Raw genomic sequence first — 11,895 nt, 5'->3', positions numbered from 1 at the left:
GTATGTTTAATATCATATAATATATATATATAATAATATCAACTTCCTGGGTCATGCAGCAAGGAACAAAATCCGCTTCCTGGTCATGCGGCTTGCAAAGCTCGGTGCCATGAACTCTACTTGTGCACTGGTATGTTTCACGTCAAAACCTTGACTTAGCTTTTTACTTACCCATCTCTTTTTGTCTCGGGTCCAGGCATGGAGTAACACTCATCCCACTGGCTGACCACTCCACCGCTCGTCCCTCTGGCCGACCACTTCACCACTCGGCAATGAGCAGATTGCCATCCAACTTGTTACCTCTGCAAAAGAAATAAAACTTTATTACAAATAACACACTTTCAACTCTTCATTTTCAAACATCACATCTTAAACTTTTCTTTCCAGTTTATTTTTTTCCCCCAACCCAAAAAAAATTCTGGATTTTTTTTTTTTTTTACAGATTTTTTCTGGTGCAATTTTTGAAAAGAGGGCGGAGCGTGACTGGAATACAGCTTCATGATTGGCTGAAAGCTCGTAGGAGCTAGGAGAATAAAAGGCTGTGGTTGGTTGAAAAGTGGGTGTGGGTATGCAAATGAGGGCTCTGTGATTGGTTGGATTAGAAGTGGGCGTGGTTTCCTAAAAACGAAGCAATCTGATTGGCTGTCAGAAAGTGGGCGTGGCTATGCAAATGTCGAGCCGTGATTGGCTGGATTTGAAAAGGGCGTGGTTTCCTAAAAATGAAGCAATCTGATTGGTCAGATGTGCAAATGCTGCATTCTGATTGGCTGTCAGAAGGTGGGCGTGGCTATGCAAATTTGGAGCCAAGCCGTGATTGGCTGGGCAGAGTTAGGAGGCGGGCAAAGTGGCACTGTGATTGGTTGGATTTGAAAAGGGCGTGGTTTCCTAAAAATGAAGCAATCTGATTGGTCAGATGTGCAAATGCTGCATTCTGATTGGCTGTCAGAAAGTGGGCGTGGCTATGCAAATTTGGAGCCAAGCCGTGATTGGCTGGGCAGAGTTAGGAGGAGGGCAAAGTGGCACTGTGATTGGTTGGATTTGAAAAGGGCGTGGTTTCCTAAAAATGCTGCATTCTGATTGGCTGTCAGAAAGTGGGCGTGGCTATGCAAATTTGGAGCCAAGCCGTGATTGGCTGGGCAAAGTGGCACTGTGATTGGTTGGATTTGAAAAGGGCGTGGTTTCCTAAAAATGAAGCCATCTGATTGGTCAGATGTGCAAATGCTGCATTCTGATTGGCTGTCAGAAAGTGGGCGTGGCTATGCAAATTTGGAGCCAAGCCGTGATTGGCTGGGCAGAGTTAGGAGGAGGGCAAAGTGGCACTGATTGGTTGGATTTGAAAAGGGCATGGTTTCCTAAAAATGAAGCAATCGGATTGGTCAGATGTGCAAATGCTGCGTCCTGATTGGCTGTCAGAAGGTGGGCGTGGCTATGCAAATTTGGAGCCGAGCCGTGATTGGGCAGGCTGAATTTGGGCAGAGTTAGGAGGCGGGCAAAGTAGGTTTTGGAAGGCTCTTTTCAGCTTGGAGTTGAGTGTTTGCCTTCAGCTACTGAACAGAGCCAAGTCTTTGACTGCTTCTCTCTGTCTCCACATGAGTCAAAGTGACTGCAACTGTACAATTGCATCACTTTGACTCATGTGCACACAGAGAGAAGCAGCAAAGACTTGGGTCTGTTGCAGTGACACTCACCTCAAGGCTGAAAACTTTTGTTTTCAAACAGTACTTTGCCAATGCAGTGACCACCAAGCACAAAATACTTCAAATGAGCAAATTTGCTCATATATCACAAAGACTCGCATTCCACTTGAACAATTTATTGAATAGAAAAGAAGTTTGAAAAGGCCCTGCCTGCATGGAAACAGATTAAGTGGTTGATGAGCTCAGGTATGATGTCACTTACTTCTCGTGGCAGGCACTAGGGGGTAGGTGAGCACATGCAAACAGTGCAAACATCTCTCACTGGGACAAAACCTAAGTGCCAGGTACTCCACAGTACCACCACCACATACTTTTGGACAAGTTTTTCCATGACACTGACGCAAACCAAGTTAGTTAAATATATGTTTCTGACTAACTTGGTTTGCATCAATGTCATCAAAAAACACATCCAGACGAGTGTGGTGATATTGTGCAGGACCTGGCACTTAGGTTTTGTGAGAGATGTCAGCTGCTTGCATGTGCTCACCTTCTCCCTGGTGTGCCATGACAATATGACATCACACATCAGCTCCTCAAGCACATAACACTACCAACTAACATAACTTACACATTTTTTTAAAAATTTTTTTTTTAGATTTATATATTTTTTTTAATTCAAGTCATATTATTTGAACAAAGTGGTACGCTTTCACTTTTCATGAGTGCCAACTATGATCAAAAATATACTTTTTAAGTTAACATGCAAGTACATTTTTCAAAACTATACTTCTTACATTGACATGTAACTTTAACGACTGTAGAGCAATTATTTTGTTTCTTTTTACAGTGGCCCAAATAATCAACGGGACAAGGGCCACCTTGCTAGTCACCAGAGGCATAATGCTATATGGAAAATGGGGAGGTACCTTTCGAGATATGCAGATGGACGACCAGCAGCCGACGTGGAGCCTCCAGTCTTCAAGTTGGACATGGAAAAACATAGAAAACCAACGTTCAAATCAAACGCTTTCCTTGATAATCCATTGATTGACAGCCGAGTGAGTGCTGCTTGTGGGCGTGCTAGCTAACGCTCCACCTCTTGTTTCACGAGAGCTAGCGAGTTTCCACTGACCTAACGACTAACAATGATTCTCCTTTCATGTCATTGTTTACATGTACGCATTTACATACATACAGCAAGTTTAAGAGCTTGGAAAAAGTTGACATGACTCACTCGAAAGCCCAAAAGGTAGCAACCTGAAGAGCTACCTGCTCACTGAAGCGGAAGTGTACGGTAGCTGAGAAAGCTCAATTCAAATCACCAAAAAGCGCGTCCTTGGCAGCCTGCAGAAAAGACACTCCCACATCATGCATACAACACTAGTTCGGATAATATAGTAAACACGCATAAAAAAAATGCTCAAAAACTAGTTAAAAAGACCGGCCTTGTCAAAAATAATATTCTGTCATATTGTTTGACTTTCATACAAATTTGTGTTGTACCTTTGATCAAGTTTGACAGTGATCGTAAATTATTTAAAATAATTTATATGGGACAGGTGTTGTGCTTGATTTGGTTCCCCCGTGAGATTTTGTTCCCCCTGCCGCGGGAGCGCGCACGCCTTATTTGGAAAGCGAAAAACCGATGTCGTACGGCGTCAGCACTATGTTGTTTTCAATAAAAACATGAAGAACTCACGTTTGCGTCAGTCAATTTAATTTTTTATAAAGGATTATTCTCATTTGATGTCTTTAAATTCCTCCGCGTTCTGCCATTGAAGCGGGGTGCATTCAAAGACCAGTCGTACAGACGGAACACTCATTCACTTCACCAAAAAGCAACAATATAATTACGTGAGCTCTTTGCATAAACCTCGATGCAAAGAAACTCCTCTTTTTGGGAACAGGCTACAAGGAGGATATATTACAAAGGAGACTTTCTACTTAATTGTGATCATCATTCATCCATCCATTTTATTACTCAGGTATTTTCAAAGCAAATTAATATAATTAATATAATATAATTATAATATAATTAATAGCGCCGTTGCTCGTCCAACGGCGCTTTGCACGCTAGCGCCGCCTGGTGACCCGTCATCACGCACAAATATACCGTCTTATAAAGCTTCCATTAACAGAAGTGTACTTCAGTTGTGGAATTTAGAATGTTGTTGGATCATCATTACTGAACAGTTTAATCCAGAGGCTACACTGTCGACATCTCCTGTTCAGTATGAGAAATGCCGGCCGTGATAACCTCTGGGATTCCAAAACAAATCAAAGGAAATCATTAAAGGAAAAATCATGGTCAAAGCTGAACTGAAAGTGAAACGTGCCACACCCACCCTCACCTCCTGACAAGCTATTTCATCTGTGACGTCATTCGGAAACCCCATTAAATACACCCCCATTTTCACCCCCCCCCCCCCAAAAAAAAGACCCCGCCCTCTCAAAAATGACCACGCCCTCTCATAAAGTACCGCGCCCCCCTCCAAAAAAAAAAAAAAGTCCTCTTTCAGGAACCCAAATCTGGTCACCCTAATTAAGGTGTTTTGTGGCGAAGATTGGAATAACCACTCGGGAGCATGACTGATGACATGATGGCTTTTACATTCCTGTTACAATGTTGTGTTACATTGATCTTTCAAATCCAAGTACAGCTAGTCAAAGGAAAGCAGGGACATACGCTCCCAAATTAAAGCAAATGTAGTAGGAATAAAAAAAAAAAATCTGTTTCCCTTATGTATCCTATACATCATATTGCGTAGGGTTCATTATTGCACATATTTCAATTACGCACATCGAAAAATGGACGTCATTGTGATGAATAATGTTTACAACAGTTCCTATAAAGCAACAGAATAAACTCTTCTCCCTGAGAAGCTTCTAAAAGGGACAATGGTGGCATATTTTGTGAGTATAGTGACGTTAAAACATTTGCTGGTTTTCTTTTTTTCTTCAAAAATATAATTAATTTGAACTCTCCTATACATTCTGCATTTACACCAAAAGTAAGAATTTCAGTTAACACTGTCAGATTAACCTTAACCGCTTTTGCATTATGACAAAAGATGGTGGGCTGGCACTTTTAATCTCATTAGAAATATTGATTGGTAAACACTAACGTTGCATTTAATTTGAAATGCGGATATCAAAATGGGCACGCAATAACAATGTGTTAACTGTGTTGACTCAAATGTTCCATTGCGGGGTTAAAGTGCAGGCAGGGTATACAGTGTTGTTTAAATGCTGGTGTAGATTACGGCGCGGTATCTTCAAGAACTAGATTAGGTATCGCCCCTTTCTTTTGTAAGCCGATGCGCTCATTTCACCACTTCGTACCTGATCCCATAACATTGAATGTCCATGGAAACCTGCGTCAGCATCGATTCCATATTGTAGCGGATTCTTTGTATTCATAAGGAGACGATTCAGAATACTAGAGGAACGGGTGTTTTAAGCAAAGGGTTGGGCAGTGAATGGAAATTTTTGCTCAATCTTAAAAGCACAATTAAAGAAAAACTATTTGTCGAACAGCACGTGCAAGCGTAAATGTTGTGAAAGTACCCTGAAAGCACCGTGTTACCTAAACAAATCAACCTGCCTCATCGTGGCTCGCTTCGCTTTGTTCGTTTGCATGATGGATTTATCAGTTACGACAAGTGTTGATCAACAAAGATCCGCGGTCAGGGTCATTGATCATGTCACAACGAGATCTTGACTGATGTCGTCAAATCAATCGCTTACTTGCGTCTACAATACTGTAGCATGTTTTTTTTCCCCCCACTACATTTATAATGGGTGGCAATTATTTACACATTTTTGTGGACCTGGTCCCTATGCTCTGTGAAGCGGACACAATGTGTTTCAATTTTAATTTCTTAATGAATCATTTTTAGCGTCAAAACCTGAACTTAAAAACAAATTAAAAAATCAGCAACCGAAAAATGTATGACTTAAGCAATTAAGCTCCTCACACTATTTTTTTTCCAGATGTTGAATAAGTCTATGCAGACTGTTTTTTTTTATATGCTGCCTAAAATATATATATATTTTTTTTTATTTAAAATTGTTTTCCAGTGGACTTTATGATGTTATTTTTCAAATATAAATATTTGGATCCCTTCTAAAATTCAGAGTTTGATTTTAATGCGAGCGGTATTAGAAATTATAGTTATATAGTTATATTTCATAATATATATACTTGGAAATGCAAATACTTAGTATACTTCTAAATGATCTATTTTATATGATTTAAGCACCTTTGTTACTGTTGTTTTCGTCTCATCAATTATCATCTCTCTTCCACGATTTTCTTTAGACAGTCCATGACGTCCTGGCCGCTGCTCCAGGGAATCAGGTTAGCCTTAAACTGTGTGCCCTCGGACTTCAGCAGGCTGTGCAGGGGAAAGTCCCTCCTAGGGAAGACAGCGTCTCGGGGACCCAAGGCCAGCGAGGGGCACACGTCATTGGCGCCGTCACCGACGTAAAACACTTGCTGGAAAGGCGTGCCGCGCTCTTTCTGCCTCAATGCCAGATACTCCCTCAGAATGACTTGCTTGCACATGTTGTCAGGGCAACGGGGGCACGAGTGGGCGTGGAAGGGGAGCAGCACCAGACGCTCAGCGTCGTCGAAGCTGGCCGGGTTGGTGAAGATCCTCTGGAAGAGATGGCGCACCCCCGCGTGCTTCAGCCAAGTTTCGATGAAGTAGATGTTGGCGTCCGAGACTACCGCCAGCTCAAAGTCGTCCTGGTGGCTCTGGAGGAAGTGCAACAGTGCGAGGGCGCCGGGTGTGGGCGGGATGTTCTCCAGGGCTGAGCGGATGGCGTGGGGCGTCACGCCCTGCTCGGCCATGTAGGCCAGAATCTGCCGCATGTACTCGTTGTAGTGGCCCTCGCGGTAGCTGTTCTTCAACCAATCGGGGAGCTGCTGGCCCGGCAGAGCCTGCAACACCGCATCGTCGCTATTCTCATTCACGAGCGTCTCGTCAAAGTCAAACAGGACCAGGAAACGTGGTTGGGGCGCTGCAGTCATCTTTGGTCTTGCTTAGGCTCTCTGTAAACAAAGTGTGCTGGTAAGATTAGCTGAATTAATTACTGGCCTAATTCCATTGGCCTGTAGTGCAGTTATGATTGAGAGCTATGAATTCTGCCGAGCAACAAGTAGTCTGTCGAGCATATCCGGACATACTTTTACAACTTTAGTGCAGTTTAACTGTGCTGCTTTGTTTGCTAGAAATCAACATTTCGTTGCGATTTGGAAATCCATTGGCCTTTGCGGAAGTTACCCAATGAACTCTGGCCTACTTAATCACAAAAATTATTCCGTTATACCGTGTTGCTGCACAGTTAAAAATGGTGCCAAGTGAAATTACAAACACCACTCCCCTCAAACAAGTTTTTCCCCATCATTGATTCAACAACCAACATTTAAGAACACAGGCCTGCGGACTTGTTAAACATGTACGATAGGTCACGACACGCGGAAAGATAGAAGGGATTAAAAAGAGCTTTATGAATGCTTCATATGAATGTCTTCTGCCATTACTTTTAACAGAAAAAAAAATGTTTGTGCAAGGCCTTACACAGGCGATTGCATGTGTGTGTGTGGCAACTGATACTAGTATGTTTTAGCAGATAACGTGAAGTGGGGCAGTAAGTGGACTATATCAGCCGCACCTTTTCTATTAGACAAGGCTATGGTATGAGCAAATGAAGCTCCTCCTACTTAACACAATCTGATAGAAGGTCTATTTAGCTATAATGCTATGCAAAATTATATAGCGAAAGAAAATGGTGCAAAAATACCAGTAGTGCACGAGAGTTAAAAATACCTATGGTGAGGGGGCTAAAAAAAAAAATATGGCACCACATCCACGTTTTGGCATTCCTTTTTTTATTGCCAAGCATACACACGAGTGTGTGCCGCACATATCTGCACACTAATTATAACACAGTGCTGCTATTTTGGCAAACGAGGTCACCAATGAAAGTCATAAGCCGTACATTGGTGGTCGGTGTGGGGGATTAGAAAGCTAAAGTCAGACTCACAAACACGGTGTTATTGAGTAGATATGATAAAAATAGAGGGGGTGCGAAAGACGAGAAAGCGACTCTTACCGACGAGCAGGCAGCCGCATCCCAGTGACGACAGGCTCTATTAACACACACTTCACCGCCGCCGCAGCAGCAGCACACTGGAGGGAGGAGGCGGCGACCACCATAGACGCGCACACAAATACAAACACCTCATTGAACGCCATGTTGGGTGTGGCAAGAGCTACGTTGTGCGTCATAATTATTTTAGCAGTGTTGTCAAAGTTGCATGGTAAATATAGCGAGGCATGCTGCTATCGATTACCAGCTCAGTGGCCTAGTGGTAGAGTGTCCGCCCTGCGACTGGAAGGGTGTGCGTTCAAACCCCGGCCGGGTCATGCCAAAGGGGATGGAAAGAAATCACACGGGGATGGGCTAAATGCAGAGGACAAATTTCACCAAACCCAGATGTGTGTGACACGATCATTGGAACTTTAACTTTTACTATCCTCCATTAAAAGTTGCTAAACTACGACTGAAACTACAGAGCACTTACAGGGAAAATGTATATTACTGTGTATTGTCAATATTCAGAATCATAAAATGTAAACTTCAAAGTCAGGAAATTCTGAATACAAAATTATGTCCAAATACTATTAAAAATCATAACTCAATCTTACCTGTAAAGATATACTCGTGAAATTATGCTTGGGGTGGAAAACGGGTGCTACACAAATAAGGCAGTTCATCTTCCACACTCAGCCACATCCAGTATGGCGGCGACGTCGACGTACGCTTCCGTACTAATCGAAGCATTACGTATGCATGTCTATGACGACGTCCATGACTCACAGGATGACATTCTCGCTAAAAGGTACAGCGTTAAGGCAGACATGCACAAGCAAGTCACTTCTGTCACACCCTTTCAAAGTTAAAATAAATAAATAAATAAAAACATCCGCAAATACATGTAAACAAGAGAATAGGACATTTCTGACTAAATACATTTATAGGATGAATTCTAACATTTGTTACATAAAATTGTCATTTATTCTCAACTACCAGGTGTAATTTAAATTACATTGGAAACTATTGGGACTGTTTAAACGTATCAGAGATCTAACTTAAAACGTGCCAAAGTACACATACAGCAGGATTATGAAATTGAAAGATGAATGTGAGTTATACTTGGGGGGGGAGACAAGTCTCAGTTGAAGTAAATAACGGAACAGTAATAAACTAGTAAGTATAGTAAGTATAACGGTATTCAAGCGATACTTGAGGAATGTCCGAATGAGTCCTCAATAATTAATACTCGACCACAGTTTACCATAAAATATGTCTGATTATGACCTATGGGGAAAGAAAGCATTGTGGGGAAATTGTATTAATCAACCCTTCAATGACATCATTTCTATGTCGTTGTGTCATTCTGTGTTTTGGGCTCAGGAAGAAGGATGACCTTGCCGATATTTTGACGCTCGTGCATGCGCCGCATTGCATCTGTGACCTGAGAAGAAAGATCAGAACACCAAAGTGGAAAATGAATCATTCAGCAGGGAAACGCCTGATGGTCGGACTAGATTAGAGGCTAGGTTTGAACATGTCTGACCCCGTTTCACCACAATAGTTTTTCAACGCACCTCCTCGAAGTGGAAGCGGGAGTCGATGATAGGTTTGAGCTTGCCCTCGTCGTAGAGCTGCAGCAGGGAGGTCATGCACGCGCTGATGATCTCGTCGTCCAGGTAGCTCAGGTGGAAGCCGCACACCGCCTTGTTGGTCTGCATCAGCTTCAGTGCGTTGAATGACAGCTGGTTGTACCACACCTTCACCAGGGCCATCAGGCTCTTCTTCTGGCCTGTCACGCAGTTGGCGGCACCTGGTGTGAAAACACACCCAAGTGTTACTCGATGCCAGTTGGGTTTTTGTCTGCAGCCTCTGTGAGTACCCGCTGTATCAGTACCCGTACTGTTTTGCTTACCAAATATAATGAGTGAGCCAAAAGGTTTCAACAGGCTGAAGCCCTTTTGTGTGTCAGCACCACCCAGTGGATCCAAAACAATGTCCACTCCTGCAAAGACAATGCAGTTGTACCAAAACAGCAATAAATTCGAAAAAAGACAAGATCATGTGATGAATGCAGTACATTGGCTTTCAATAAAAAAAAAAAAAAAATTACATAGTACACTGCATACTACACTGTGCACAGTAAGGGAGTTTCAGCATCTGACCTTTGGGGCTAATTTTGCGAATTTCCTCCACATAGTCTCTGGTCCGATAGTCGATGGCGTGGGTCACGCCATTCTGGGTGATGATGTCGTGCTTAGATGAGGACGCCGTGCCGAAAACGGTCACGTCAGGCACCGTCTGACACAGCTGGGTGGCGGCGGTGCCCACGCCACCTGCATGTGTGCACGCGCACATAAGTGCAAAAAATGGCACCGGCAAATGATTAACCACCGCTATCAGGTAGTGGCAGCATAAATTCAAGGCCTGGTGGACATTCAGGGAGACTCAAACTACCTGCCGCCATGTGGACCAGTACGCTCTTTCCCGGCGTGAGGTTGGTCATGCGGAAGAGCATCAAGTACGCCGTCAGGTAGCTGATGGGCAGCGCAGCGCCCTCCTCGAAGCTCATGGACTTTGGCATGGGGTAGACGTGTTTGATGTCCACCACCACAAACTGCTGCCACATGCCGTTGCGTCTCATCACGATCACACGCTCGCCAACCTAACGCGTTCCATCAACACAATATGGCATGCTTGAAACACACTCCATTTTAGCTTCAAGACAGTCCTTGTGCAGGTGTTGTGGCCCGAGGGGGAACAACGAGGAAACAAACAACGAGAGGAGCAAAGAAAGACGGGCTACGTCTAATCCTTGGAATTCAGCCACTGCTATATATGCCACCGAGTGAATAGTATTTGTATCTATTTTATTACCCGAGTGAGATAACACACCCGTCATAGATCGACTTTGATCACACGGCACTTTTAATTATTATGTGACCTTAGTTCCTGCGAGATGGGTTAGGTGAGGATTTGATGTGACATGAAGGCAATTGATAGAAAGTTCTGCAATGAGAAATAAATTGTAAAGTGAATACCAGGTCGAATTTAGAAATTTCTTACCGCCTTGAAGGACAGTTGAACCCAAATCTCTCAAGACGTTGCCTTTGTGAAATGATGTCATTACAAACAAAAATACTCACACCCTCAAGCACCTTCTAGGTTTCAGTTTTAAGGCCTGACTATTGTTTGAGTTGTCACTTGCGTGATTTAATTGAAAACAAAAGCATCAAGTAAGGTAGTGTGATGCGCTCACTGATGCACTGTCAGCCAACACTGTAATTTATAGTGGAGAAAGGATTATCTCTGTCCTCACCTTTCGCTCCTTCACCTCTTCTCCGACCGCTTCGATGATCCCGGCGCCCTCCATTCCAAGGATGACCGGTGGGGGAGGCAGCGGATCGTACAGCCCCTGCCTGCCCATCAGCTCAGCGAAGTTGAGCCCGCATGCCTTGACCCGCACCAGAACCTCCTCGGGCTGCAGCTTGGGTTGTCCCAGCGGCTTCACCTGCAGTTTGACTTTGTCGTAGCCCCCGTAGCCGGTGAGCACCAGGGCCCGGCATTGCTCCCCGGGAGACGGCTGCGAAGCCTCTTCAGCAGACATGACGACTTTTGGGGATGGAGCTGGATTGACTGGTCAGGCCTGCGTGTATCTCAGTGGAGAAATATGCAATCAAACTGGTTATCAGTAGAAGCGTAAAAAGTTGGCAATGATCACATCAACGCGCACTCGCGTCAATTGGTCAAAGTCTTTACAGAAGATACAGGATTAGCACTACTTCGGGTTTTCAGAATAAAAGTTTTCTTGAAAGCCTGGCACAAAAACAAAGACAAATACAATTATTCGTTTTCAAACAATAGCAGCTTTACAAATATTTCCCAATTATTAATTTCATCATAAAGGATTTTTTGAAAACTTCCAATAATTCCATGGTGGAACGTAACCAACTTCTTGGTGCCTAAGAAAAATTATGATACAGTTTTCCTTTGAAAACCCTCCCCGCAGTTCAGGTTATGCATCAGTGAAGTTGAAAAGTACTTACGAGATATGTGAACTTAGTCCGTTTTGCCACAAGGCGGCGCCAAAGCGCCCCAGAATTCCGTCTGGAAGCTGTCAATGGGATATACATTGTCAAATGAGTTTATATTCCTT

At 43.4% G+C, this 11,895-nt stretch overlaps 2 protein-coding genes and 1 long non-coding RNA gene across 5 annotated transcripts; 1 reads left to right on the top strand and 2 right to left on the bottom strand.

Moving 5' to 3' along the window:
- The first annotated feature begins 37 nt into the window (after nt 1-37).
- LOC119138768 lies at nt 38-336 on the top strand. Its single transcript, XR_005101225.1, has 2 exons — nt 38-130; nt 197-336. It is a non-coding gene; the product is annotated as an uncharacterized LOC119138768 (long non-coding RNA).
- A 3,891-nt stretch (nt 337-4,227) lies between these two features.
- LOC119138701 (probable phosphatase phospho1) lies at nt 4,228-8,599 on the bottom strand. Of its 2 annotated transcripts, XM_037279016.1 has the most exons (4): nt 8,354-8,599; nt 7,999-8,036; nt 7,758-7,834; nt 4,228-6,693 (listed from the first exon to the last, which is right to left on the bottom strand). In XM_037279016.1, exon 4 carries the CDS (start codon nt 6,670-6,672, stop codon nt 5,932-5,934), a length of 741 nt encoding a protein of 246 aa, XP_037134911.1. In that variant the 5' UTR covers nt 6,673-6,693; nt 7,758-7,834; nt 7,999-8,036; nt 8,354-8,599; the 3' UTR covers nt 4,228-5,931. The 2 variants fall into 2 exon arrangements, with proteins under 2 accessions (XP_037134911.1, XP_037134912.1); XM_037279017.1 differs by lacking the exons at nt 7,758-7,834; nt 7,999-8,036.
- Nucleotides 8,600-8,700: 101 nt separating this feature from the next.
- Nucleotides 8,701-11,865, bottom strand: LOC119138661 (synaptic vesicle membrane protein VAT-1 homolog). Of its 2 annotated transcripts, none has more exons than XR_005101176.1 (7): nt 11,059-11,704; nt 10,197-10,404; nt 9,905-10,075; nt 9,655-9,744; nt 9,317-9,552; nt 9,009-9,183; nt 8,701-8,946 (listed from the first exon to the last, which is right to left on the bottom strand). XR_005101176.1 is itself a non-coding variant. In XM_037278960.1 (7 exons), exons 2-7 carry the CDS (start codon nt 11,344-11,346, stop codon nt 9,088-9,090), a joined length of 1,089 nt encoding a protein of 362 aa, XP_037134855.1. In that variant the 5' UTR covers nt 11,347-11,385; nt 11,786-11,865; the 3' UTR covers nt 8,701-9,087. The 2 variants fall into 2 exon arrangements, 1 of the variants encoding a protein (XP_037134855.1); XM_037278960.1 differs by adding an exon at nt 11,786-11,865 and having other exon boundaries at nt 8,701-9,183; nt 11,059-11,385.
- Between the last annotated feature and the right edge of the window lie 30 nt (nt 11,866-11,895).

Source organism: Syngnathus acus, chromosome 19 (assembly GCF_901709675.1).
Source record: "Syngnathus acus chromosome 19, fSynAcu1.2, whole genome shotgun sequence".
Lineage (NCBI taxonomy): Eukaryota > Metazoa > Chordata > Actinopteri > Syngnathiformes > Syngnathidae > Syngnathus > Syngnathus acus.
The sequence above is the reverse complement of the archived record's forward strand: the minus strand, read 5'-3'. Positions and strand labels throughout refer to the sequence as shown.

Coding starts and splice junctions, on each gene's coding strand:
- LOC119138701 (XM_037279016.1), bottom strand. CDS start 6,672: ATGACTGCAGCGCCCCAACCACGTTTCCTGGTCCTGTTTGACTTTGAC.
- LOC119138661 (XM_037278960.1), bottom strand. CDS start 11,346: ATGTCTGCTGAAGAGGCTTCGCAGCCGTCTCCCGGGGAGCAATGCCGG. Junction 10,405..11,058: donor AAGAGGTGAAGGAGCGAAAG/GTGAGGACAGAG, acceptor GGAACGCGTTAG/GTTGGCGAGCGTGTGATCGT. Junction 9,184..9,316: donor CCCGCTTCCACTTCGAGGAG/GTGCGTTGAAAA, acceptor CTTTCTTCTCAG/GTCACAGATGCAATGCGGCG.